The sequence below is a fragment of the Neltuma alba genome, unplaced genomic scaffold (assembly GCF_004799145.2).
Source record: "Neltuma alba isolate B1F8T4 unplaced genomic scaffold, ASM479914v2 tig00006019_pilon, whole genome shotgun sequence".
In the NCBI taxonomy this organism is placed as follows: domain Eukaryota; kingdom Viridiplantae; phylum Streptophyta; class Magnoliopsida; order Fabales; family Fabaceae; genus Neltuma; species Neltuma alba.
In genome coordinates, this window is record NW_021634320.1 from 314,477 (window position 1) to 342,281 (window position 27,805).

General features: G+C 34.3%; 3 protein-coding genes across 10 annotated transcripts; 1 reads left to right on the forward strand and 2 right to left on the reverse strand.

Moving 5' to 3' along the window:
• Positions 1 to 812: 812 nt before the first annotated feature.
• LOC114749361 (protein BREVIS RADIX-like) lies at positions 813 to 7,158 on the reverse strand. Of its 3 annotated transcripts, none has more exons than XM_028937865.1 (7): positions 7,011 to 7,158; positions 6,443 to 6,633; positions 5,190 to 5,335; positions 2,434 to 2,831; positions 1,923 to 2,049; positions 1,332 to 1,666; positions 813 to 1,183 (listed from the first exon to the last, which is right to left on the reverse strand). In XM_028937865.1, the coding sequence occupies exons 3-7, from the start codon at positions 5,304 to 5,306 to the stop codon at positions 1,105 to 1,107; spliced, it is 1,056 nt and encodes a 351-aa protein (XP_028793698.1). In that variant the 5' UTR covers positions 5,307 to 5,335; positions 6,443 to 6,633; positions 7,011 to 7,158; the 3' UTR covers positions 813 to 1,104. The 3 variants fall into 3 exon arrangements, with proteins under 3 accessions (XP_028793698.1, XP_028793699.1, XP_028793700.1); XM_028937866.1 differs by lacking the exon at positions 7,011 to 7,158 and adding an exon at positions 6,858 to 6,942; XM_028937867.1 differs by lacking the exons at positions 5,190 to 5,335; positions 6,443 to 6,633; positions 7,011 to 7,158 and adding an exon at positions 3,382 to 3,712.
• A 12,778-nt stretch (positions 7,159 to 19,936) lies between these two features.
• On the reverse strand, positions 19,937 to 21,044 carry LOC114749362 (protein PAM68, chloroplastic). Of its 2 annotated transcripts, none has more exons than XM_028937868.1 (2): positions 20,720 to 21,044; positions 19,937 to 20,629 (listed from the first exon to the last, which is right to left on the reverse strand). In XM_028937868.1, the coding sequence occupies exons 1-2, from the start codon at positions 20,786 to 20,788 to the stop codon at positions 20,081 to 20,083; spliced, it is 618 nt and encodes a 205-aa protein (XP_028793701.1). In that variant the 5' UTR covers positions 20,789 to 21,044; the 3' UTR covers positions 19,937 to 20,080. The 2 variants fall into 2 exon arrangements, with proteins under 2 accessions (XP_028793701.1, XP_028793702.1); XM_028937869.1 differs by having other exon boundaries at positions 19,957 to 20,629; positions 20,735 to 21,034.
• Positions 21,045 to 22,030: 986 nt separating this feature from the next.
• Positions 22,031 to 27,327, forward strand: LOC114749320 (uncharacterized). 5 transcript variants are annotated; one of them, XM_028937811.1, is made up of 5 exons: positions 22,031 to 22,151; positions 22,725 to 23,164; positions 23,581 to 23,856; positions 24,616 to 25,660; positions 27,028 to 27,327. In XM_028937811.1, exons 2-4 carry the CDS (start codon positions 22,867 to 22,869, stop codon positions 25,404 to 25,406), a joined length of 1,365 nt encoding a protein of 454 aa, XP_028793644.1. In that variant the 5' UTR covers positions 22,031 to 22,151; positions 22,725 to 22,866; the 3' UTR covers positions 25,407 to 25,660; positions 27,028 to 27,327. The 5 variants fall into 5 exon arrangements, with proteins under 5 accessions (XP_028793644.1, XP_028793646.1, XP_028793645.1 ...); XM_028937813.1 differs by having other exon boundaries at positions 22,910 to 23,164; XM_028937812.1 differs by lacking the exon at positions 22,031 to 22,151 and having other exon boundaries at positions 22,628 to 22,810; positions 22,910 to 23,164.
• Positions 27,328 to 27,805: the final 478 nt, after the last annotated feature.

A 27,805-nucleotide genomic window follows, 5' to 3' on the forward strand; every position in this document is an offset into this window, starting at 1 on the left:
CGTCGTTATGAGAAAAACAAACGACTCAGTTCGATTGGTAATACTGGGAATCGGCGTAGCGTCTGCTCTAGTATTTAGAGGTGTAATTATAGAGCTGTTGTTTTTTAAAAATTATAAAATATTTATTACTCTTCAAAAAAATTTTTGGAAAACCAGTAAAATCATTTTTGCTAAATTGAAGAGAATAGATCTCACCTTACTTTCTAATTTTTATATATTAGTTAATTAATTATTACTACATATATGGCTATAAGGGGAAAAAATGTATTCGAACTCATCCCACCATTAATTTTTGAACCATTATCGTGGTTTAATAATCAATTTGGTTTTCAAAACCTTGGTCATAAGGGTCGTTTGAAGAGGGTGAAAAGCAAGCAGAAACCTCTAGTTTTTTTTTTTTTTAATGGTGTAAATAACTACCGAATGACTGCAGTCCGAGATACGCGGCATATAAGTGAATTCGCTCTTTGTTATTGTGTAAAGCATCACTTTTTTTGAAAAGAAAAGGATCCATCTTTCAATGAGAAAAATTATAGGATATTTTTGACAAACGAACGATAAAAACGAGTGAGAGAAGATTAAAAATTACAGGATATTTTTGATTCTATAATAAAAAATTCTTTAGAGGGATTTATACTTAAGAGTCGGAATGCAGAAAAACAAGGTGTCGTGCGTTCCCTGGCAAGGGCTCACAATGGGGGGAAAATCTTTCATCGAGGATTAGATCACAGTTTATTAGTAGTTACTTTAATTTAATATCACACCGTTTTTGGTGGGGATGAACTTGAACTTCGGCCATTAAGACTCTGGGATGGAAAGAGGTCAAGTTATGGATGTGATCAATTATGTACAGCTAACAGTCTGAGGGGAAACTTATGATCAGATGGCAATAATTAATGCAAGAGCCACTCTATCTGATAAAACAATCATAGTAGGGAAAATAGAGACAGACGGAGGCCTGACGGAACCATCATATTGGAGACATGGTCAAAACGGCGGAAACTCAATTCTCGCTCCAGTACTGTCTGGAGTCGTATCATCATCATCGTTACAGTCTGGAAATCGGAAAAACAAAATTGAGGATCCCACCTTTTTTGTAGGCTTTCACAGGTATTGAGCTTGTATTCTCTCTCTGTTCTCCTCCCACCAATTCTTGGCATGTACCTCACCGAATCTTTCGCGGCTTCACACGAATTGATAATAATAAGTGTTAACAACTCATAAATCAATCGTCAACAATGAAAAATTCCTGCCTGCTTTCAAGTGTAAAATTTTAACGACATATTCACAATCTCTACGAGCTCATTTCAGATAAGGCATGCATGAATTACCTGAATCTGACACGTCGAAGCTCCCTTGTGCCGTCCGGTAACTGTCTGATTGTAATGTAAACTCCAGGCTCATCTTGCTCTACCCATTCCGCCTCCATGTCACTGCCATTGCTAACAGAAGGTTCATCTCTTGAAGAGGTTGTTGTGCGTGATGCTTCGAACGAAGACCCTCCGTGGAAATGGGGTCCTCCTCCCTGCTCCGAAAGTTCAGATGGGTAGTACCCTCTGTTTCCTGAGGTTTTAGGATAGTTTCTTGGCGTCCATTCTTTGTTTAATGATGAGCCCATGGGGCTGTCTCTTGCAGATCCCAGTCTCGAGTAAGAAGAATCTCTTTGCTGTTTAAATTTAAACAGGACCATGTTAATAGAAATATCTGAGATAACCAGTCTGTTATCCGACATCATATTTTGGTCAAAAAACGATGCCAGAGGGTAGTTTTTTTTTTTTCCTTTCTTTTTTCCCCCCATTTAGCCCTGGCAACAATTTTGATGCAAAGAGAATTTAAGGGTAGTCCTCGCGAGGCGGACGGAGGACAATTAATCCAAGAGTGGAGTCTTGAAACATAACGCTTAGTGGAACGTTTTAGTTTACCTCATCTTCAGATCTTGTAGGAGTGTTGATTTGTCGATTGAATCTCTGAACATTATAGAGCTCCATGATTCTATCGTAATTCTCACCCCACCATCTTTGAGCTTGCCATTTATCAAACATCTCTCTGCTGCAAATTCAAATGCTCATTATTGTCAGCCTTTGCTTCAACATCATCCTGACAACTTCAATAACTAAATTCTGCTACATTTTGAAAAAGGTTGCCTCATTCGTACACATTCTTCAAAAGTAGAGAGCTGGAAGATAGGATATATTTCTAGTTATTCTCTAGATCCTACCAAGAAACTGAACACATTACAAATGACGTAGTGTAATGATCCAGAGAGTAAAAATCCTAACCAAACAATCTTCACATTAACTGCAAAAATAAACGTTAATGCACGGGGAGGTCTGCTGCTGGACATCTTTATAACATCATAATTTTGATGGCTTGATTTGCAAGTCACTGAGTGAAAACTAAGGGCGACGTTACATAAATTGTTTATAGTTATACCTGAAGCGAATTCTTTTGAGATCATTTCCCCCATTAGGAAGAGACACAAATGTAATGTGAACCCCTGGCTCCACCTGTGCCATCCACTCCTTGGGCCCATCCTCTTTTTCCAAAACTACATCACAGACTGATGCCGATTCGCGTCCTCTTGGAGTTCGGTCACCACAAAATGGCCCAACAAATCTCTGGTCTGATATACCAGCCGGGTAATGGGAGCCGATAAAATCCCATGCTGGAGTTGAACTTGAGCTTGCCCCTCCTATATAGGGGTATGGAACTCCTTCAGAGATGGTATCAAAATCTGGATAGGGTCTCTGCCCTTTCTTATAACTACTGGATCCTGAGCACGGTTTGCATTGCTTATAGGCACCTGAAAACTTCACGGCCATATCCTTTATCTGCACAGACATGATCGAACCATAGCTATCAATTTAGAAGCTCTAATCATACTAGAAATTAACAGAAAATATTGTTTTGACCATTCAGCAAAAGTGGGTGAAACTCACTCTCTGCTAAGGCATTATAAAAGCAATATCTTATCAGAAAAATTCTCTTAGTTTATACGTGAGATAGGAGAAACACGAAACGATATTACGAATATAGATATTTGTTTTCAAAGCCCAGACGTTTTTTCCCACATTGAACCGAAAGGGTCTGAACAGAGGACCCCTATTCGCTGTTCTTATGACTTGAGCTAGTCTCAAGCAACCAGAATCATATGTACTTTAGGTTCATTTGGCCTAAAACCTTTACATGCCCACTTTTAAGTTCAACTAACCTCAACTGAGAGCATTTCATTCTTATGTGGGTACAGGATAGCCATATAAGTTCTGTGTCTAAGTAGATTGGGAGTGGAGACTATTTAAGAATCTTTTCCTATATCCTACTAAGATGTTGAAGGCTTCCAAAACAGCAAATGGCTTTATGATCTAGTGACACGAAACTCACCTTTGTTGATGAGAAGTTACGAGTTTTATCCCGCTAATTGCTTCAAGCTTTAACTTGCCCCTATGTAATTTAAAAAAAGAAAGAAAGAAAAGAAAAGAAAAAGGCTCTCAAAACATTGACTGAGCACATGCAGTGACCGAAAAAGGCGTAGTGAATAGTTCTTGTACTCGCCACTAAACTAAAATTAAACAAATCATGCAACTAAACTCTCCCTGCCAGAACAACCTTGTTGATTTGAATCGGACGGAAACAAGGATAGTTCAAGAAAAAGGGAAAACTGAGAATGAAATAAGCTAAATAATTGATCAGAGGTGTCCTCCTCGAATGACAACAGGACATAACAGCGGAGAAGTGTGTTAAATGGCACACAATGCGGAGTGGGGAAATCAAATGTGGGATTTCTTAAAAATGTATTAAAAAGTAAATCTGGAGGAAACCGGAGGGAGTCCAAGATTTCAAGCTTAGGTCATTTTCAAAGCATCACGCAACACCTTTACAGCTGGACTGCTAGAGGATGTTCTCAGCCGGAGGATAGGAGTGGATGACAACATCCCTGAATGTCAAGTCTATTATAAGAATCTCATAAATTCGCTGATATTAACTAAGCAGTCCAATGAATGGCCTGCCATAGTCAATATTTCTATGTATTTCAGAGACCTTTGATTTCTTATAGTTGGGATAAGCATTAAGAAGTTCCTCCATACAGCCTCGACTTTGATATTTCAAAGTCCGTGGCTGATATCGCTATTAGCCTGTCCGGCTTATAGTTGCACATAAAATTAAGTTAACTAATATGCAAATGTCAGAAGTGAAAGAGATACTGACGTTTAGTGGTCTAAATATAGTGCACTAAAATAATGTCAAAATTCGTTTAAAGAAATAATGTCGAAAACATTTTTGGCGCAAAACAATCTAAGCATACCACTGATATAGATTTCTCTCTTTTTCATTAACATATAGTAATGGCAAACTTTTGAAAACGATCAGTCGACAAGAATTCAAGGACGCCACAGGGGATATGACTATGGCAGGCCCTTCTGAGCCAGGCATCATTTCTCAACATTAACCCAGCTGCTGAATATGGAACATTTTGTCACTTTTGTTCTTCTATTGCATTTAAGAAGATTTGACCAAGAAATGCTATTCAAATGCATTTATGAGAAAGAAAGGAAAGGAAAAGATGTGTTCAGGATATTATTATATGTACATGCTAGTAGTAAAGTAATTGTTAATAGATTTGACAGTTGTTAAAGTTAGGCAAGTTTGGCAGTAAAAGATACCGGACATTATAATTATAATTATAATAATCTTAAATCCAACCACATCTTCAGATTCTACCCAATGTCTTAAATCTGATTCGGAGTAATTTGCTCCTCCAAGGTCCAGTTGTAAATGGCTTAGTGGTTTCCACTTGACAAAGAATAAGCCACTAGACGGGGCTGATTAGTTCATGATGGTCACGTCAGGTCACAGCACTTTGGTACCACACGATCATAAATAAACCAATATATAGACATATAGATAGGAGTGGACCATCCGTCAAGAGCAGCAAATGGGACCAAAATAGAATTGCGTCATTCCTCCAAAACAAAAACAATGTTTGCCTAAATTCGGGTCGATCCGTGTGGTAGATTAATTTAGGCCGTAAATAGGTCATACGTGGACGAAAAAGATTCAAGGATGGTCCCCACCATATCAGAACCCTAATGGGGTTATGGTTTTGTTTGTTTTCACCGAGAAGGAAAAAGAAGCTGCAAAAGCAAAGATTGTAGCCGAAGGGGCAAAAAAGAGAAGGTGGGATTAAGAACCTGCGTCGTCAGGCTTTTGACGGCTTCTTTTGTACTCGGCGTGCCACTCTCACGAGCTCCTCCTTCAACTTCCCTCTCCTCCGCCAATTGCTTTGTACACGCTATGCATGTAAACATCTTTACTTTTACAACCTTTTTTCTTCTTCCTGCACAAAAACAAGCATTTATGGTTCATTATAAGGGTCTAGAGAATTACTATATTCTCTGTTTAAAAATTGCGGAGGTGGCAGTTTGCAGTGCCGTAGCATTAGCCTTGAATGGGCTATAGAACAATTTGTACATCCTATTCATTCAGGACAAAATTGATAGGTGGAGGCAGTCACTTTCATTGAATAAAACAGTGACTGGTAATGCCTATTTGCGGTAAGTAATAGCAATAGTTAGGCTGGTAAAGAAAGCAGCGAAATAAAGATAAGTTATGACACAGATACAAGAAGTTAGAATGCAACTAGAAAGAAAGTATAGTTCTAATCTATTATCTTCACGGGAAACAAAATGGTCCTAGCAAAAGAGAAAAAGGAAAAGCAATCTTCATTGAGCTCGGGATCAGAGTAGAGCGAAAGCCGTCTCCAATACCCAAAAGAAGGAAAACGTGTCAACAATCAAAAGTAGAAAGAAACAATACAAGAGAAGGATTCTTCAACGCGGTCCTTCCGCCAAGCACACTATGGGGCTATTCGCATTTGTTTAGAGGAAAACTTGCATTTGTATCTACAATCGTGAATTTATGCAGTGTTGCAGATTTTAAAATTTTGCACGATATGGAGCAATTCGTACAGCGACTTGCTTTATATGTGTTGTGATAATAATTTACTTAAATTGAAAATAAAAACTGAAGGGTGCCCAAGCAAAGCATAAGTTTCTGACACATCCCTTGTGCTCTCACCCAAAATCCCAGTAAAAATGTAAAATACACTAACCTACTCCTCTCATTCTTTCTTTATCTTTTGTGCAAATCACATCAATCCTCGGTCACCGAGATGCCCAAAAGCGACCACTGACCTTGAGAGAGAAACTGTGTTGTTTATTTGAAACAAAGAGCTATTATTAGCTCTATTTGTGTTTTTGGGATTCAGAAAAATAAAACTGCGTTTGGGATCGGAATCAACGTTTGTCGGAGGATGAAAGCGGTGTGAGATGCGGCAAAGAAACATGCATATTAGAATATGGAAGAGGGAAGGACTTCCACCCTGATATTTGCTTTACTGAAAAGTGGGATTTAATACTGCCATTATTATTCGAAAACGACTTACCAAGCAAACCTCAACTGCTTCTTGTTCTTTGTCCCTCTGAGACTCAGCAAAGCCACACGCAGAGTTAAGTAAATGTTTCGGTCTTCTGGTTTCAGATTGCTTTTTCTTCCGATGCTTCAACCTCAGCATCTACAGCACACGTCCATCTTCTGCCATCGCCACCATCCCTTAAAGCCGCCAGCAAAGGAGCTCTGTATCATCATTAAAGTAAAAAACAAACAACTAAGGTGAGTGAGTGAGTGAGTGAGAAAGCGCAAGCGTTATTATCAATCGAAGTAAATGCAAAATCACTTTAAATATAATCAAATCGTTTAGGATCTGAAACGCATTTGAATTAATCATGATGCAAACAAATCACAGAAATAAAGATTAAAGCAAAAGGAAAAGACAAATTAGATTTAAAAGCTAAACTCACCTTTTATGAACTACAATGGCAGGAAATAGCTCTAAAGACACTAAACAAATGGCGGTTTGAGTCTGTGAATTCAACTTGGCATTTTTTTTTTTTTACAGTTAAAAAGCTAGCGCTACAGAGCAGAACGCTCCAAGACCAAATCACTAAACTGACCTATCAAGTGCGATAACGATCAAAATCCCCGAACGTCGCTGATGAGATTCCTTCTTAGTAAAAAATGACAGAAGCTTCAAGTGGAGAGCCTTAGCTCCCCACTACGTACCAAAAAGCCAAACTCTACCAAGAAAATCTAAAAGAAGCAGAATGACTCATCGAGAAAATGTAGATGCTACAAAACGGAATACGACCGTGGCGGGTTGATGCAAGCAAGAGTCTAAGAATGGAGAAAAAAGAGACAACAAGAGGGAAGAAGGAAGGTATTTATATGGGAGGAGGTTAACGGCGTTAGGAGGGACGTTAAGAGACGGAAATGGAGTATTGTCCGTGTGAGAGAAACCGTTAAGGGTGAGTAGCGAAAAGAGATGGTCGAGGGCGGAGAGGACATTTGGGTCCACATGTCTAGGCTCGATGTGTGAGAGGGAGGATCTCTAACGTGCGTCTTACGTAGCCTACGTGGACGAAAGTGATTGGCTTTCATGTTACAGGCTGGTACGGGTTCGGCACCATCCCGTCAAAGCATATGCCCTCTTGTCATGATGTTATCCTGAATTTAAAAAAAAAAAAAAACAACAACAACACCTTCTATTTTCTCCTGAACAAGCCCAAACATTTTTTTTTTTAAAAACACTAATAAGATTCAAGAAAAATAAGATATTTAATTCACATTTATGTGGAATTTGTAAAAATGTAATAAAAAAATTCCTATGATCTTAAATATAAGAATCATTTTATAATACAATTCTAAATATAAAACCTATTTTATAGTGCAGTTTGTGCTAAAAAATAAATCTTATATTTAAAACCGAATGAGTAATATTTTTTAAGAAAATTTAGACCTGCATCCTCTTTACTACCCTATCCATCCTCTTCCCCTCCATTGCCCTCCCTTTCCTTTTACAATCATTGAATCAAATGATTCAGATTTGATATATTATAGAAATAAAAATTATGATAATTTTAAATAAAATAAATAAATAAATTTAAAATGATAAAATTTGATCTGAACCGTTTATAATCATATTCTGTTATTGTAAAGCAAATTTTTCCATTATTTTCACTACAATTGTTATACTTATATATTTATGTCATTAAGTTAAAATATTATATAAATGTGTAATTGTACTGTTCATTACAATGTCCACTCTGGTCATTTTTATCCTGTCAAAATCTGTGAATTAGTTTGATCCTTATAAAATATAACAGTAGTACTAATTAGGATTATATATTTATCTTCGCATGGATATGATCAAAATTCAAAAGAGCAAAGAACGGTGATTTATCTTACTTACCCATTAAGTGTTAGGGACAATATGATTAAGATTGCATGCACACTAAGCTATTCGTATTGAGTTCACCTCCAGAACTTTACTTTAACTAATATATTTAATTATGATTAGAGAATGAATAAAGATCGTGTTATTCTTAACTTCGAGTTATTATGCACTTTTGATCACTGTCCTTTTCACTGAAGTTGTTCGTTCTCCTCTTTGATTACTCAGCAGGTTTCCTTTTTACCTCTTTTCTTTTCCTTCCTTTTCTTTTTTCTTGAGTACGTTGTTTCTCTAACATTAAAAGCTAACCACACATGCATTTAGCTTTGGTCCGCGCTTCAAAATCACACAAGCCACTTCCCACTCGCCCTTGTCACATCATCGTGATCTTTAATTCTCGGATTTAAAAATAAAATGATTATTATTCTAATAATTATCAACTTACAGTGTATACTATCTTGTTCTTTAATATAAAAGTTTACTTGATTTTATTTTGATTTTAAATATAATATTCTAATTTATTTTATCTCTCGTATTTATCCATTTTATCTCAAGATAGTTTTTGTAATAATGATAATTCTAACCAATACTAATACATTTGATTGGTAAGGATATTTTAGGAAAAATAACACTTATTTATTATAAATAACTAACTTAATCAGTTTTTTTAATCTACTCAAACTATTTAACTAGTTCTTATATTAAGAATGGGGATAGTATTACATTATCATTTTCATAATTTTTAGACGAAACAACCGCTTATAATACTCCTCCGGTCCTAATTATAAGACCCAATGACTTATTTGAGAAAATTAAGGAAGTAAGTTAAGTTGGTTATTTATAATAAATAAGTGTTGTCATTCCTAAAATATCCTTGCTAATTAAGTATATTGGCTAAAACTATCATTATTAGAAGGATTATCTTGGAAAAAAATGTATAAATATAAGAGATAAAATGGATTGGGGTCTTATAATTAGAACCAAATAAAAAGTCAAATTGGGTCTTATAATAAGAACCGGAGGAATACTACATATGCGTGAGATATATTGATTGGTTAGCAATGTAAAATGATAGGATCTTGAGCCGTAATAGCAAGGATGATTTACTTGGATTAGAAATGATTAAATTAAAATGGATATGCGGAATTCTAGAGAATTATAATAGTAGAATTTACTTGCTTTGGGTTGAAATCCAAATATTTCTTCTGTATTTAATATAAGACTCAATTATTGAATTGGTTTTGATCATAAATATAAGACCTATTTCTCATATTTATTAATTTTCTCTAAATTATCCCTATGGATACTCCCTCAACCATAATCAAGTATAAGAGGGAGAGGGGATATTAAGAAAGATGATTATGGTATTTTAGAAAAAATGTGTCACTTTTTTATAATTAACTAACTTTCTTAATCTAATCAAATTAATTAAATGAGCCTTATATTAAGGACTTAAGGAGTATATGAATTTTTATTATTTACCCAAACAATAGATTTGCCCCCTCTATGATATGTAAATCGTTTTTGTAAACAAATGAATCATGACACATGCGCGTGCCCGTTGCAAATTTTACTGAACCTAGGTGTTTATTATTATTTTTTATTTATATAATTAAATATATGCACAAACATGTCTAACGCTGAGTTTGAGTGTGAGATATCATCCAGGCATAGTGAGTGACTCCGCCGTCAAGACAACATAGTGTTGACTCATGGCTATTTCGATTTTTAATATAAAATCTAATTATTAAGTTAATTCTGATCAGAAATATAAGATATTTTTTTTTACATTTATTTATTTTTAAATTATCTCTGTAGATATTCCTTCAACCATAATCAAGTACAAGTAAGAGAAAGGAAGGATATTGAGAAAGATAATTATAGTGTTTTAAGAAAAACATATCATATTTTTGTAATTAACTAAATTATCTAATTTTCTTAATATAATTAAATTAGTTAAATAAGTCATTCTCCCTCTATTTTTTCTGGGTCATATCTTGTCCAGCGAATTTATTACTACTATGTGGTCTTAAAAACGGGGGCATAATTATTTTAAATACTAGAAGAGTAAAATACTATTCATGCAAGACAGAAGAGGAAATTTAGATAGGGTAAGATCAGAATTACGGGGGAAAATGAAAGGAGACAAAAGTTCCAGCAGTGTTGGGAATGTTCTGCTCTGCGTTCCAATGATGACATATCATTCGAAAGATACATAAATTCCATTATGCCCCCTCAATTTGTGAACCCCAATTAACCCACGTCCCCGCCCCCTGTTTTCCCTGTATGTGTATATATATATATAAGACTTTCTTAATTCCCAATTTTAAACGAGACTTCATATTTTAAAATTAGTTTCTGACTTTCTGAATAATATATTACCTGATTCTTAATATAGAACTAGTTAATTAATTTGAATATACGAAAAAATTTATTAAGTTAGTTATTTATAATAAATAAGCGTTATTTTTTAAAAATACCCTTGTAATCAAATGTATTAACTTTAATATTTGATTAATATTTAACATATTCAACTAATATAAAAATTATCTTAATAAATAAATAAATAAATATGAGAGACAAAGTAAATTAGGATCTTATATTTATCTCTTATAATAAGCACCGGAGGTAGTATTAGGGATTGGAGGTAGTATTTCTTTTTTTTGCATGTTTAACTTTTAATATAAGACCTATTTAAATAATTTAAAGATATTAAGATAATTAGTTAAGTTAGTTATTTGTAACAAAATGTATTATTTTTCTAAAATGTCTTTATGAATAATGTACATTAGCTAAAATTATTATCTAGTAAAACATTTAACGCACGTAATTATTACAATAACTATTTTAAAAAAATAAATATAAAAAAAAATACTTAAAATCAAATTAATTTTTAATATTAAATTCCGGAGGCAGTATTTTGATGGAAGAAAGAATGATGCAGTGAGCAAACCAGTAGGATCCAGCTTTACAAAGATAAGATTGATCGATGAGAAATGAAAGGTCGAATCTCAGCAAAACAAACAAACAAAAGAAAGGAATAAGAATGAGAATAGGAAAGGCGGGAGATCAATGTTCAGTCTTATCAAAAGAGCAAAGGTTGCGACTGAAAAGAAAAGGCAAGAGAAAATCCAGTAGTCTCTTTGGTGTCCCTGTCACTACCACCTGCAGGCATCTTCCTCCCTCCGTTGTAACTGTTTCTGATTCCCTTTCCCATTTCATGTTTGTAACGTACTGTTGCAGTTTCAGGCTAGAAATTTCACTCCTAAAATTTTAGGACAATTTCTACTTTTAGTCCACGCCTGATCGTTTATGGGTTATATATACACGCACTTCATCTGGTTTCTAATATACTTCTCAGTCCTAAATATAAGACTTTTTGTATAAAGTGTCCAGGATTGATGTTATTGGCCTCTAAAAATGTGTGGGATTGTAAACGGGATGGATGGTGACGTGTACCAAGAATTCATGGACCATCTTAGCATGTATTTCCCGTCGAAATCTGAGTGGAAAGACATCCTCACGGTTGTTCAATAAGCGAGGGTTAAGTTAGACTCATGTGCTCGTCGTTTCAATCAGAACATTCTAAGAGGGATCCTCGACACAAAGTTGCGAAACGACATCCGTCAAGAGACGTTTACTCACCCCGGTACTTGATAGAGAATCTTAAATTATGTTAGTCTTATATATAAGATTTATTTTACATGTTTATAATTTTTTTTTAAATTAACTCTATTAATTATTTCTCAACAATAATCAGGTAGAGAAGGTAGAGGAGAAACTAATGGGTCCGTTTGGAATATCTTATAAATAGTTTTCAATCATAATTTACGGAATATGAGATAAGTATGCGAGATAAATTTTATCTTAACTTATGTGAAATGTAGTTTTATCTTAATTTATATTGAAATGTACTTATAAATAATTTTAATCTTGATCGCAAATACGGCTTAAGAAAGATAATTATGATATTTTAAAAAAATCATATTAACTAATTAAACCAATATTTTAATTTATTTAAATAATTAATTAAGTTTTATATTGAGAAACGGTACAGTATTTGATCTGCATTATCTTAGCCCCGCGGCCTCTCAAACTAAATATATGACGTAAAGACAAGACATGAAGACATATTCCGTGTTTATGAAAAACTGTTTTTTTTTTGGGGGTTGGGGGAGGGGGATGTGTCGACGTGCTTTAACTTTGATCCTCGATGTTTTTTTTTGTGCTTCTTCCCTTTATTCCTTGAGGCCCACCTCTCTTTAAGCAAAGAATGCTTCAATCGCGAGTTACTTATTTAAGTGAGAAGCATCTCTGGGTCTATATGTCAGTCAACTATCAACTAATTTTGATGCTATTTATTTGTGTGACAAATAGATAATAATCATACAATAAAAAATAAAAATCTTCTTGTATTTAATTTACCCCCATAAATTGACAGTATTGTGTAAAGAGTGAAAGCTGAAAGATGGCCAAGAAAAAAAAGAGTGAAGATGAAAATCCACCAAAGCGTGATGATTTATCAGACTTTGTTTTTTTATTTTGACTTTATTGATAATGTACTCCTCCGGTCCTTATTATAAGACCCAATTTGACTTTTTATTTGGTCCTAATTATAAGACCCCAATCCATTTTGTCTCTTATATTTATGCATTTTTTTCAAGATAATCCTTCTAATAATGATAGTTTTTAGCCAATATACTTAATTAGCAAGGATATTTTAGGAATGACAACACTTATTTATTATAAATAACCAACTTAACTTACTTCCTTAATCTCCTCAAATAAGTCAATTGGGTCTTATAATTAGGATCGGAGGAATACTACTTTTCAAGGCACTGTATATTTATATAATAATGAGTTTGAAAAGTGATAATAAAAGTTTTGTCATTCAGCCAAGGTAAAGCAACCAGATCTCTGAGAGTTTTAATCCTCAAGTCTTTTCTTTTCCGCTCTTTCTCTGTTTCCGATGCTCACTTTAGGGTTTGGTTTTGATTTTAGTACTTTGGTTTCTCCTTTTTTATGGCTTTGCCTCATACTAATAAAACAAAATTAAAATTCTATTACCACAGGCTCGTACCATTCCAACCCCCAATGTGAAAAGAAGAGACATTAGTGGGATGCATTGTCCAAACACTGCGTTCAAAGTTTTGAGAACCTAACCATCCGTACATCTTGCTGCATAAGGTATGCTCTCAGCAAAACTAGTCATGTCCCTACAAACAGAGTCATATTTATTAACTATTTATATTTTATATTAAAATGTTTCCTCGGTTAAGTGTTTTAAAATTTAAATGGTACATGTTACCTGTTAGTTGTCCCCACCTGAATTTTTATTTTTTATTTTTGCCTGAGTTATTTGTCCCTACCATAACATGATATGATAGCATCTTTCGAGTTTGAATTCGGTGTTAATATGTTAATAAGAGGAATGGATTAAAAGTCATTAACCTTCTGGTAAAAAAAAAAAAGTCATTAAATCGTTAAACTTGTCAATAAATTATATTACCTTTCTCAATTATTTTTATTAAACTCAGTTAACTTTAGGGGAAAAAACAATAAAATACTTTAAAAATTGTTAAAGGATAAATCAATATGCGTGAGTTTCTAAATCCTAATTCAAACTCTTTGTATTATTTTAGAATTTTCAAATCTTACCAAATTATATAAATGCCTTCACTGTTTTTTCTTTTTTTTTTAAAAAAAAATTGTCACCTCAGCATTCTTAGCCAGTATCTTGCCCGCTAGAGTTCCAGTGCTGGTGACCCTGGTAGTGGCCAGTTGCTGGAACTCTAGTGATCGGTCGCTGAAGCTCTGATGGCTACTTTTTTGATGTATTAACTACTCATTTTTAGTTATTGACTGTATTTATTTTAAAAACTTTGATGACTATTCTTATTTTACTACTAATTATTCTGGTATTGCGATTGATTATTTTCATTTTTAAAAATTTGATGACTATTTTTGTTTAGCTATTGATTACTCCAGTTTCACTATTGATTGCTTTTGTTTCAACAATTTCAAAAAATGCATTAAGTGTTATTAGAGATATAATGATTACTTTTTGTTTAGTTATTTACCACTGTCGTGACAATCAATAGTTATGCAAAAATAGTAACTAGAATTGAAAACCAAAGTAGTGAATAATTAGACTAGAGTAATCAATAACCATATGAAAATAGTAGTTTGGAGTAAGAAAAAATTCCAAAATTACGAGGGTTCTTATTTAAAATTTTACAATTCACCTGCCCTAATTTGTTTCTTAGCATTCTTGAAGGTATTTTAGTGTAGTTTTTTCTTAACTTTATTACATTTAGGGCGTGTTTGGGTGAAAACCAAACCATAATTTTAAAAGTGTTTTTACGATATACGAAATAAAAATATGAAGGAGTTTGATTTGTTTTGCAAGAAAAAATTACTTTTTAAAATACTTTTTTTATTGCCAAACACTCCCTTAATTGTGGACGAGAGAAAATAAAAAATATTTAATATCCTAAATATTACCAAACAGAACTTAATAAGAACCTAACCATCCGTGCATCTTGCTGCATAAGTATGCTCTCGGCGAAACTAGTCATGTCCCTACAAACAGGGTCATATTTATTAACTATTTATATTTTATATTAAAATGTTTCCTCAGTCAAGTGTTTTAAAATTTAAATGGTACACGTCACCTGTTAGCTGTCAAGCCATAACATGATATGACTGTATCAGTGATGTTTCAAGTTTGAATCCAGTATTAATATGTTAATCAGGGAATCGGTTAAAAGTCATTAAATCATTAACTTGTCAATAATTATAAGGTAAAACTACGTCTAATATCTTAAACTATTTTTAAAGTACGCTTAGCATCCTAAATTATTAAGTCATACAATTTTATTCCCAATCTATTAAAATAGGTGCAATTTTACCTATAACTAACGAACTCTTAAACATCGGTTTTCCCATCTCCTTCCCCCTCTGCTCTGTCCGTCTCTCCCCTCCTCCTTCCTTTCCCTTTCTTTCTGCATTTAAGAACAAACAACCCAAGACAAGCAAAAAAAAAAAAAAAATCATAAGAAACAAGTAAGAACCCGCAAAAAAAACAAAGAAAAGAAAAGGAAGCATAACTCGTGTCGAGTCAAGAGGAAAATTTAGAAGAAGTTTGGTCCAACAGCGATCTCATGCTACTCCTCCGGTCTTTAATATAAGACTCATTTAACTAATTTGATTAGATTAAGGAAGTTAGGTAAGTTAGTTAATTATAAGAAAAGTGACACATTTTTCCTAAAACACCATAATTATCTTTCTTAATACCTCATCTTCCTCTTCTACTTGACTATGGTTGAGGGGGTATCCATAGGGGTAATTTAGAGACAATTGATAAATATGAGAAATTGGTCTTATATTTAGGACCAAAACCAACTCAAGAATTGGGTCCTATATTAAGGACCGGAGGAGTAATATCAATTACAATTGTCCGATGAAAACTCTCTCAAGAGAAGGCATGGAATAGTTTTCCAACATCATTATTAAAAAAAGGGGGGGGGAAACACTTCACCTCATTAATACTAGAAGGACTTCTGGAAAAAGAAAAATTAATACTAGAAGGACATAATGTGTGTAGTTGAGGAATATTTAGACTAGGTATAGCTCTGCACATTTGTAATAGTAGTAACCATGGTGTTAGAAGATTTTGCACGTTAATTAATCCCTGTGGATGTAACTATTAGTGTAACAAGTAAAGACAGCACAGGGAAATTACTCGGATGTAAATCAGCTATAAATTCCAAGAAATCAGATGTGGATGCAAAAGGGAAGAAATGAAAAGGAAGGAGGAGAGGAGAGATGGACGGAGAAGGGGGCGAGATGGGGAAGAAAACGGATATTTTTGAGTCTATTAGCTTTTGTTAAAATTGCACCTATCTTAATAGATTGGGAACAAAATTGCAGCATTTGATATTTTAGAATTTAAAATTAGTTTAGAGTGTTGGGTGCACTTTTATTCTAAATTATATTACCTTTCTCAATTATTCTTATTGAACTCAGAGTTAGCTTTATTACATGTAATTGTACACAAAATTAAATAAAAAGATTTAATATCCTCAACATTATCAAACAAGACTTATGTATTGAATCAAGAAAAAGTTGCAAAATAGCTCATATTTTGGATATCTATATGTGTACGTGTTTATTATTTATTGTTCATAACATATATTATACTTAACCAAATAATTATCTTGTTATATTTACTGATGTATTTATCATAAGGGGATTATTTTATTAAAAATAAAATAAAACTAAAAAATATGTTATAAAAATTAATATTAATACTACTATACGTGAAATAGATAAGAAGTGGCACAGACCTTGATGTATTAACAACTCGTTTTTCAAACACCATGTACAATATATCGGACGTTGATTCAGTTTGAATAACCAACATGATTGAATCTACCAAAAGGGATTAGTCTCTTATAATGTGATAAATTAAGGTTTAAAATCTTATTGGCAGAACTTTTTACATTTAGTATCCGATAGTGTTTTAAATAAAAATGATACTCCTTTGGTCCTTAATATAAGACCTACTTAACTAATTTGATTAGATTAAGAAAGTTAGGTAAGTTGATTAATTATAAGAAATATGACATGTTTTTTCTAAAACACCATAATTATCTTCCTTAATATTCTCTCTTTCTATTCTACTTGATTATGTTGAGAGAGTATCCACATGAGTAATTTAGAAAAAAATTAATAAATATGAAAAATAGGTCTTATATTTAGAATCAAAATTAACTTAATAATTAGGTCATATATTAAAAACTGAAAGAGTATTTAAAACTTGAACATGATGTTAAGATTAACGTGTGCGTGTATGTTTAAATTGTACTTAAAAAAATCTAGTTTAAATGAAAAAAATAATGGATGTAAGGTGGAATTTACTATGCACGTATATTAATTTAAAAATGGGGGCATATTGAGTATGTTGGGTCAGGTGAGCGTTGGGAGTTTAAGTCGAGAAATATTGGCGTCTTGCTAGTGTACTTATGTCTTAGCATTATGTGTGTGGTCCCTTCAATAGTGTAACCCAAAACAAAGGCATAGTTGGGCGGATTTGCTCATCCTTAAGGGAACATCCTAATCATTAACCCCCTAAATCCTCGTTATCGTACTTACCACTTTCCCCTCAGAATTTAAATTTCGTTTCGACCATGTAGAGATGGTGCATGCAACCCAATATATAAACAACATGTTATTTATAAATTATAAATATAAATAGTCTAATTTATATGTGCAAAAATACCGGTTAATTTAAGTTAATGTTCTTATGGTTTTTTTTAATTAAGAGATCAGAATTTAGAATTATGGCGAAATTCAGTTTAGATATTTAAAATGACGTGTTGTTGATTTATTTTGAAGATTTTGATTTAAAAAAAAATGAACACAACCTCAAGAATTGATTCTTCAATAAAAACTTTAAAATCTTCATAAGTTAGCTATGCTTTGGAGACTAAAAATTATTTTTTTAGGTTTATATTTTAAAATCTGTGTGATACACAAGCTACAGCATATTTTTCAGAAATTTCAATCTAGAACAATTTCTTTTTGGCCAGCATCTAGAAGAATTAATTAAAGTACTCAATTTTTGTAACAAAAATTTTGATGATGATGGTGAGTTTGAAAGGGAGAAAAAAAAAGGCAAAGGGGAGACAAATAAAAGTTGTAGCAGGAAGGATGAAGGAGTGAAAGCTTTGGTACGAAGTACTTGTCATGGGCGGGGGGCCGAGGACTAAGCAGGGAGGGAAATGGAAATTAAAGAAAATGTGGGTAATAGGAATATTCGGTTTGTTTTGATTCTTCATGATTAGGATAGGAATCTCAGTAAAGAGGAAAGGGGGAAAAAAAAAAGGAGTGAAAATTAGAAGAGCATGTAGCTGGACAGTTCTTTTCAATATATGTTCAATGCGAACTTTTTTCTTTAGTAAACTACATGCTAATGCTATGCATGCTTTTGATAGAAATGAAAATTCGTATATCCTTTTTTTTAATTTTGGTTAAATCACATTTTTACTTAATTTATAGACTAACCCTTTACCTTAAATTTAAAAATATTAAATAGTTTTTAAGAAAATTATTTTTATATATTTTTTGGTTATATATTGGGTTTCCAACACAATTTAGAAAAAAATAGGTGCCTCCTCCTTTCTTCTACTGGGGATTCTCTTTGTCGGGGCTACAAAGAAAACAAACTGAGTTGGGCGCTATTGGAATGGAAGGTTAAAGCAAAGTGGTGAAAATTTGCAAAGCGTTGTGCCGAGCTGCTTGCTCATCATTTATCACACACACACACACACACACACACACACGGAGATCCAGTTTACAGGTGGAGGAAAGCGACACGGACCCCTATCCGTGCGACTGCCCAACAACACGTGTTCTCTCTCCCATGCTCTCACAATCCTCCATTTTCTAAAGGTCAGTTAGACATGAGAAAAAAAGAGAAAAAGAGAAGTGAGAAAAAATTTCAATCAGTTTCATTTAGAAAATTAAAAAAATAGGATTAAAATTTTTTAATTAATTTTTATTATTTTTATATTATATCTTATCTTTATTAAAGTTTTAAGACTCCATTTCTTCAAATTTTTAAATCAAACTTATTAAATTTTTTCTTTCCCTCCCCTCCTTTTCTTTCACACCAAACAAGCTCTCAAGGCAACTTGTTTACATACCAATATTGATATTATTTCAAGAGCTAGTTTAATTGTTGGTAACTTACTGTTTGATTTAATGTTAATTTAGCTCCTACTACTTCAAATTGTTAGTTTGATCCTTATAACTTTATAAGGATTTGGTGTGAGTTTAATTATAAGAATCAGAACTAAAATTCAGTAAAAGTATGGAAATCATTTGTTAAACTTGTATAAAAAAATATGAAATTATAGGGATAAAAACTAATGATTAGAAAATATCACGGCTAAAATTAAAATTCGATCAAACTATAAGGACTAACAAAATAAATCCTTATTTTAATCATGAATATGACAGTTATATCCAACCAGTTTACTTAATCCAAAAATTCACGAATTATTGTCTTGACCAATTTGGATCCCTTTTGTTTCTTGTTCTATTTGTTGCGTTTAAATTCTGATTAAAAAAATTCTTCTTTTCATTTAATATTATATTTCATTTATAGATACGAATATTTTTTTATTACATATCTGATCGAGGGACGAGGATGTAATCGTTCCATACCTTGCACCAAACTTCTTTTCGCAAAATACAGTTGTTTAATATCCGATATTATATTATATGATTTGGGTATTACTGAGTTTAGCTTAAGATACGCTGGTCAAAAAAAGTTTAGCTTAAGATACCTATTGCAATGTGATTTTTTTTAATATTCGATATTACATCAAACTTGGATTAGGTCCGTCCACGGCACTTGCACTTGAACCTTCAATTTTGTTTAAAAAGAATCGAGTTTTTCCTACTTGACCCAATCAAGTTTTTCCTGTTTTGGCACTTTAAGGGATCCAATTACACCTTTTCGATCGGATAGATTTAAACATGACTCATCCAAGTGGAGAGGAACGACTGTTATTGCGTTTGAGCTGTCTCTCTTTTCATCCATTAGACCTCCCCCCCCCCCGGGGACATTTATCTGTATTATCAGGAGCCAAATCCCTAGTATCATGACATGAAATTGAAGTAACGGTATAACAGACGGCTTCCTCCTAGAAAGCAGATTACATTGACCCAACTTCAATGAAGCGTAACGAAAAAGAGGCACATGAGGGAAAGATAATAACAAGGCTACTTTCCCTTCGTATTAGATCCACCCCAAATGGATTGCCAAAAGACAGGCCAATTCTTTTGGGCCTCATTCCAGCCCAAAAGTGAGCCCTCTCTAAGTGGGTCCCAGCTGGAGGATACAATCCCATAGCTCACTCCCAACAGTGCAGACCCAAAGAAGAAGAAGGACACGATGAAGGGCACCCAATTGGGCACATCAATCTTCAAACCAACCTTGAGATAATAAAAGAAGGGGAAGAACATTAGCCCTATTGCCAGAGGAATCCCCACTGAGAATCCCATCCTGCTTATCATCCTGTTGGTTACAACTTCAGGTATCACACCTTGATCTCTCGTCAGTTCTTCTTCCTCCTCGTCGTTATCGTCGTCGTCGTCGGAGCCTCTTTTCTTCAGCTTGTTCTTCTTCTTGCTCTTCTTCGGAGAAGGTCCGAATCCTTTCGAGCTCCTCAAGGTAGCGCATAGCGGTGTGAAGCGTGAGAATCGAGATGATTCCCGCTTTTGAATCGGGAATTGCGGCTTCACATTGATTTCGTATTGATTGATAACTTCCTGGAGAGAATCACAAACAGAATCAAACGATCGAAACAAAACCTAACCGCTAAATTTAGAAATAAAACCGGAAATGAAAGCTAAAATCTCGTCTGTAACGGAAACCTTGTGAAGCAAGTGTGGATTGGAAAATGTTGATGCAGATGCAGGTGCGGCCATAGGCTTCACTGGAAGGCGTTGTCAGGCGAACATGAAGGGAAGAGAAGGCATGAGAGGAGAAGCTGTGTTAAAATGCTACTGAACACACAAGGATGGCGATGAAGTTGGCAGAGATCACCCAAAGGATAAGGTTTTGATATGGGTTTTGATTCCCTCCTAAAATGCATCCCGGTATACCTCACATCGTGAAACGTCGACGTCTGCTGTTTTAACATTACACAAGCACAAGTAGTTTTCTATTTACCAGTGTTGAATTTTTATGCCTGCAATATTATTGAATTAATTCTATGGTAAGAGGAATTTATATAAAATTAGTTATAATCAATTAATTACTTTTTGTGCAGAAAATGCCAGAGCAAGACCACTCTTGTCCGGTTTAGTTTCCCGATTGAAGAGAGAATTCCAGCCACGAAATCGTGAGGACCAGATTAGACTTTTTACCAAAAACAAAAATTGAAATCCCATTCTTCCAATAAAAATTACATTTTCACCTTTTTAAATATTTTTATTTCCCCTTTTTTTTTTTGAAATCCTATTTTATTTTTCTGTATACGAAAATATTGAAATGGATATATGATTATATTAAAATGTTAATATTTAAAATGATTATATAAGAGGAAGAGTAGGTGCGGCTACTATTGCATAGACAATTGTAGAAGATTGTAGTTTAAGCATCTATAAAAAGAATTGTTGGAGGTATGGTTGAGAAGAGTAAAACACATAATATGAATTCTTTTTAGAAAAATAAAAAATAAAAAGTATTTAATAAACTTACTAAATGTGACATTTTAGTTAACAATTTATTCAAAAATTTTAGTTGTTGAGAAAGATAATAGACGGTATGATTCATGTATCAAATCCCATACGGTAGGATAAGCTTAATTGTTGTAGTATACTTGTATTTGCTCCATTTTTTTAAATTTTGATTAATTAGTAAATGCTTATTAATTTTTTTTATTAAAGATAAGTTAATATTCCTTTATACTCACTTTTTGAAATGAAGTAATAAAAAATGAATTGCGAAGCTCAGATTCTCTCTACAAATTACAACCGCATCCTGGTTGTGCGCGCGCGTGTGTACACACTTTTCTTTGTCCCAAAAAAAAAAAAAGCCTTAAAAATTGTGTGTATTTAAATCAAGCGCAGTTTCTTCGTTGGAACCACATCCAATTGCAGCGGTCGGCCGGGTCGCTGTAGATGGTGATGTGCGGGGAAATATACATTTCAAATGCGTTGTTGGCTATGATCGTCTCTGTACGAAGCACAAAAAGCAAGAGGCCAATAAGTTCAATTCGAAGCTTTCTCTGCTCCGTGCGAATGAAAAACTCGGCGCAGTGATTCCATTTCAAAGCAGAATTTTATGGTAAATGGGAACGCGATAGTTATGATTATGGCTTTAGCTTCATTCTCATCACCTTCCTTCTTTACACGATCAGGTTGCTCTAACTGTTCATTGTGTGAAACCTCGAGACATCTTTGCTTTTGTTCTACCGATCTTCCAGCTCTCATACAGCAAGATAGATTACCATGATTCTTCATGGTTTTTGTTTTGTTTTTTTTGTTTTTGGCCTCAATGGTTTTTGTCATTTCATATTCTTCAGGGGCATTTTGAGTAGCTTCATTTTTCCACTTGAAGAAGGAGAACGAAGCTGGGCTGATTAAAGTTGTTAAAAATGCTACTAAGAGGGGGAAGCTAGTGTCCATAACACTATCGTTTATTAATTTTTGTTTTTTGGTCGAAAAACTATCGTTTATTAATTAGAAGAAGAGGATATCCTTTTTTTAAAATAATTATTATAACAGAAATATATCTTTAAATTTAAAAGAATAATTTTTTAAAATAAAGTGTAAAAGAATAATTAACGATGATCCTATTTGCCTTGTATTTCTCCGCCATGGGAATCTACTTCTAGTTTTATTATGTGCTTTGATGCAGAACACATTGTTATAAATGAGGGGAATTCTGTAGTGGCGGACTCAGAATCAGAATCTGCAAGCTCTCTTTCCTTGGTTGATCTATGTGTTAATTGCTATATTAGGCCCTTAGTTAAAGACCTAGAATATAGAGATAAATTTTGATGTTTATTTATGATACGGTTTCTCAATTATCTCTATTTATAGGTCCTAAATTCCGTAGGACTATGAAAGGGTTGTTCGAAAGGTATAGAAGATGGAACCCAGTGCATCCAACTTATGGGGCATTTTGGGGGATGGGCGTGGGCATAGGTTGTGGCATTGGTTGGGGTCCTGGTTTTGGCCCTGAAGCCATCGGCTATGTTGGAGCTGGTTGTGGCATTGGATTTAGTGTTGGATTCACTCTGGCTGGCCTGGGTGTTGGCTTTCCAGTCAACTTTCTCTTTCAAGTTCCTTATCGTGGTAACCCTTTATATTCTCAAACTACTTCACTCATAGAATTGTTCAAAATTTTGAAGCTTCTACAGTCATCAAACGTATTTGCAAAACATATACAGAAGTTGTATGGTTTATTGTTATCTTACCTTTCCTGGTATCTTGGCTTTTGCAAAGTTTAAGATATCATCCAATACAATTCAATCCTATGTCTTCTAATATCTTTGTTGACAAAATGCATATTAGACACTAGATTACTGAACTGCGAATCAAAAGCATCTTGTATAATTCCTTACATCTAATAATACACCTGAGAAATAATGATGGTGTACTATGCAATTCCGAAGTGTCTTTACACCGCAAATTTAATAATCCTTAGTTGTCGTTCTCCCAATTTAATATTTCTGTTCTTTAACCCTTGGACATGTTTATTTGGAATCCAGCTACTATGGCAACAAGAGGCGCGGCGTTGAAGTTGGTAGGGTCAAGTAGTCTTCTTTCTAAAAAACATTTTGCTGGCAATGACTGGACGGGAATTGCACCTCCTGTTTCCGAGCTGGAAAGAGAAGCAAGCGAGAGATTCTCTAACTTTGGGCAACAGCATTTGTCAGTCAAGGGCGCTGATTTTTTTGAGATGAAAAATAGCCTGCCATCGCTTGCTACGTCTGCTTGTGAAAGTTGTCGAGCATTGAATACTCGGTTGTTCAACTCTCACAGAGGTATTATTGACAATCATTTCTCTGTTTTGTATTGATTAATTGACATTTACTTGTATGATTCCTCTTGTATTGTTTCCCTCTCCTTTTCTTTATTAGTTTCTTTTGTTGAGCTTATACCATTTTGGTCGGACATAAATAATTTTGTTTCCTAAGTCCAGTAATTTCCCTTTGGTACGATATTCATTCATCCATTTGCAAGCTAGAGTAAGTAAAATTTCATCAATGCTGATCCTTCAAAATAATCCTTTAAATGAAAATCTTCCTTTCATGTAAATGTTGAATTTATGGGTTGATGATGTAGAGAAGATCCAGTTCATCTTACACGCATATCCCTTCATCCCCAAAAAAAGTACAGTTTTCAGAAAACACTAACATCATCTAGTGATATGGGAGTCGATTCCCCCCAACATGATTAGATTATGTATTTTAGGCATATTGAGGAAAAAAATTTTAGGAAAAATCCAGCCTTATGCATTTATCTGGTTTGTTATAGAAACAATTTCAGTTTGCACTATCCTATATGTTTGTTTTAAGTTGCTCATTTAGTGGGACGAGACTTGTTTGTTTCGATTATTTTCCTGATGTATTTCCGATTGTCTTCTCAAATTACGTCATAATAGGAATAAGAGCCAGATGCAGTGCTAGTGCTCTTCTCTGGTGTTTCTTCCATCTCTATTTTTTTTTCTCGTTTCCTTCATGATATCAGAGAAAAGTCTGATCCAGCCATGATTCAATTTGGTTGTGGCTTAATTGTTGAAGGTCTTGATAGTCAGAGTACTGTGACCGGAACCTCATCTGCCACTATGCAGCACACCTTCTGCAAAGAGCCCCCTTCAGCATCCAAAAAACCAGCTCTGGTTCTTATCTCACCATACTGCATAACTGGCCACAACTACTTCCAGTGGTTATCAAGCCTGATGTTGTCTGCTCATGACAGAGGCAAGGCAAATGGGCTTACTAGATCTGCTGCTCTGTCTAGTGTTGATAATCCGAAATATGCTACCTGGGAGGCTGAAAACAGCTTGGTGCAATCTTGGTTTACCGATGCACTGACTAGAGAGATTGGGAAGAATTTGTTGCTGTACAAAATTGCCCATGATGTGTGGACAGGAGAAAGGACATCCTATTCTTCAGTAAACAATAAAGCAATCCTATTTGACACAGAGTGCTTTCTCCATGATTTCAGGCAAGGCAACCTAGATGTAACCCAATATTATAATGTACTTGTAAGACATTGGCAACTACTGGATCTTTACGAGATTCATCAATGGTACTGTGAAACTGATGCCCAGCATTTCAACGCACTCAAAGAAGAAAAGAGAGTGTATAAATTCTTGATTGGCCTCAACCCAATCTTTGAGAAAATTAGACATTACATCCTGAGTCTGGATCCGTTACCTACTCTCGAGGAGGTATTTTTTGAAGTTAAAAAGGAAGAAAGTAGAAATAAACTCACACCCGGTGCTTGCAGTGCTTATGATGTCCCCGAATCATCAGCCTTGGTAGCAAAAGATGCTCATTCTAATGACTACAAATTGAAAAAATTCTGAAAGTCCATGACGTGCACATTGTTACACGAAAGAAGTATGTAGTGAACTTAATGGGGGACAAGCAAGCATGAAGGTCAAAGTGTCAAACCAAGATTGATGAATGTGGATGCGTGGTGACATTTGAAGAAAAGCCTTAGCCTTAATAGAATTACTCCTGCAAGGAACAGTTTGAGATGTTGCACAGATTGACTGGGAGCCAACTCTAGCAAACATCTAAAATTGACGTTGGTGCTGTTCTCGGTGCTCAGACACAGGTAACCCATTAATAGCCTTGCACCCCAAAGTCCATAGACCATATGACTAGTTACTCCTCTTGCCTGGAAATTTTCCTTTAATGTTTTATGAGCTGACGGTAAAACTGGCTGATGTATCACCTTCCAAAGATGTTTGGTCATGGGTACTGTTCAGTTGTCGGAAACTTCAATAAATACTTTGTTGGTTCGTTAGCTAAGCTGCAATCTGTTTTAAATTAGTAAACTGGCAAAGGACCCCAATTGTTTGACTAATTTTTTCACTGGCAATAGGTTGTAAGCAAGATTTTCACTAAAAAGTACAGCACAAATTGACACATGAAACATAAACCACCATGAGACCATACTAAGGATTTCTCAAAGGATTTGATTGTCAATATACCTTCACCTGTTGCAGCCAAGTGCAATATTATCAAATTTCGTCCTGTAGATGCTGACCATGGCGATGAACACAATAGGAACTACATACAGGCTGTGTTTCAAGTGGGGTAGTCCTCTTGTTGATACTAAGAGATATTAAATGCCAGTTGGGAAACTCATTAATTGTTCCGTATTAGAACTGACATTTACTTTCCTAGTAGTATTGTTAGCCTATAAATGAATAGGCTTACTGAAGAGCATGTGGAGTCTGTGTACAAGATTCTAAGATATCTCAAGACGATATCTAAGCTAGCTATATTCTTTAATCTTTAGGAAATGAGAGACTTGTTGAGGTATAGGCAAATGATTGGGTTGGCTTCTGCAAGAGACGAGATCTATAATTGGGCACTATACCTATGTAGAGGATGATCTTTCATGGATAGGCAAGAAATAGTTTGTTTTATTACAAAAGGCCGAATATACAACCCAGTCTTCATGCTATTTGTAAAGGCTTACGGCTGAAACACCTTCTCGGAGAACTTAGAATACATATAAAAGAACCTATGAAAGTTATGCTATCATGAAAATGGTGAACGTTCGTTTTATAATAATGGGACTAAACATGTGAAACGCGACTGGAACTTCATTATAGAGAACCTTATGTGTAATTAGTGATTTGCTCCACGCACACATGAAAGTTGGTTGCAGACATCTTGACCTAACTTTTGCCTAGGATGAAGTTTGAAGATTTGAATAGTAAGCTTGGAATGATCGGCATCCACCCCTCCAAATTGAGGGCGAGCGTTAGTTGTCATGAGAAGTATTCTATATTCCTCTGCAGTTACTCCTAAAGTGAAACTTGCTTATCTGGTTTATTATTTTCTCCTTTATTTTTGGTGTATCATCCTATCACTTAATTTGATGTTTGGTTGTTTTCCTTTTCTTCGTGCAAAAGTTCAGCAGTTGCAGTAGTAAACAAAACTGAAGCATTTTCATCTTTTTATTTGCAGGAAAAGATGAATAGCTAAGCTATACAAAACAATGAGGTAGCTTTCTCCACTCGAGAATTATATCTTGGGACAGCCATCGATTTGTACTGACAGGACCATAAGGTTCTTGTTGATTCAGTTGTTGGGGTAACTTACCACATCTCTATGTCTCCACCCTCTTGGTCAGGCAAAAAAAAAAAAGTCTCCACCCTCTTGTTGTGGGAGAAATTCGAGCGTATATTATATTTGTCAAAAGATGATTCTCCTTAACAATCCCCTTAACAGCAGTGGGTATATTTCATAAGAAACTTTGCTGCAAAAGTAATTTCTTTACTTGAATTGGAAAAAACCTTACTTTAAAAAACTTGTAAATGTGAATTTTGCAAATGAAACATCGCACCGATTTCCTATTTCATCCTAAAATTTTCATGTGGGAATTGACATCATTGGAACTACCAAATTATACACTCAAACCCGAGCAGATGTCATTTTAGAATGAAAGAAATTTTTTTCCGGGTAAAACCTTTGGCTGATGCTCTCGTCTTGACTTATTTTGTAGATGGTTTAGTTTGAGCGTCGGTGATCTCACTTTGGATATAAGAACGTAAAGTGATCGAAGAACACAAATGATAATTATACAAGGGGAAATCCTATATCGAATTTTCATAATTTTTTTAATGGCTTGGCACGACACGAAAGAACAACGCCCTCCATACCGTAAGACCTGAGATTCTACATGGTTTTAATTTTTTTTGGGTTTCAGAAATTCCTTTTTTTTTTTTTTTTTTAAATGTTAGGT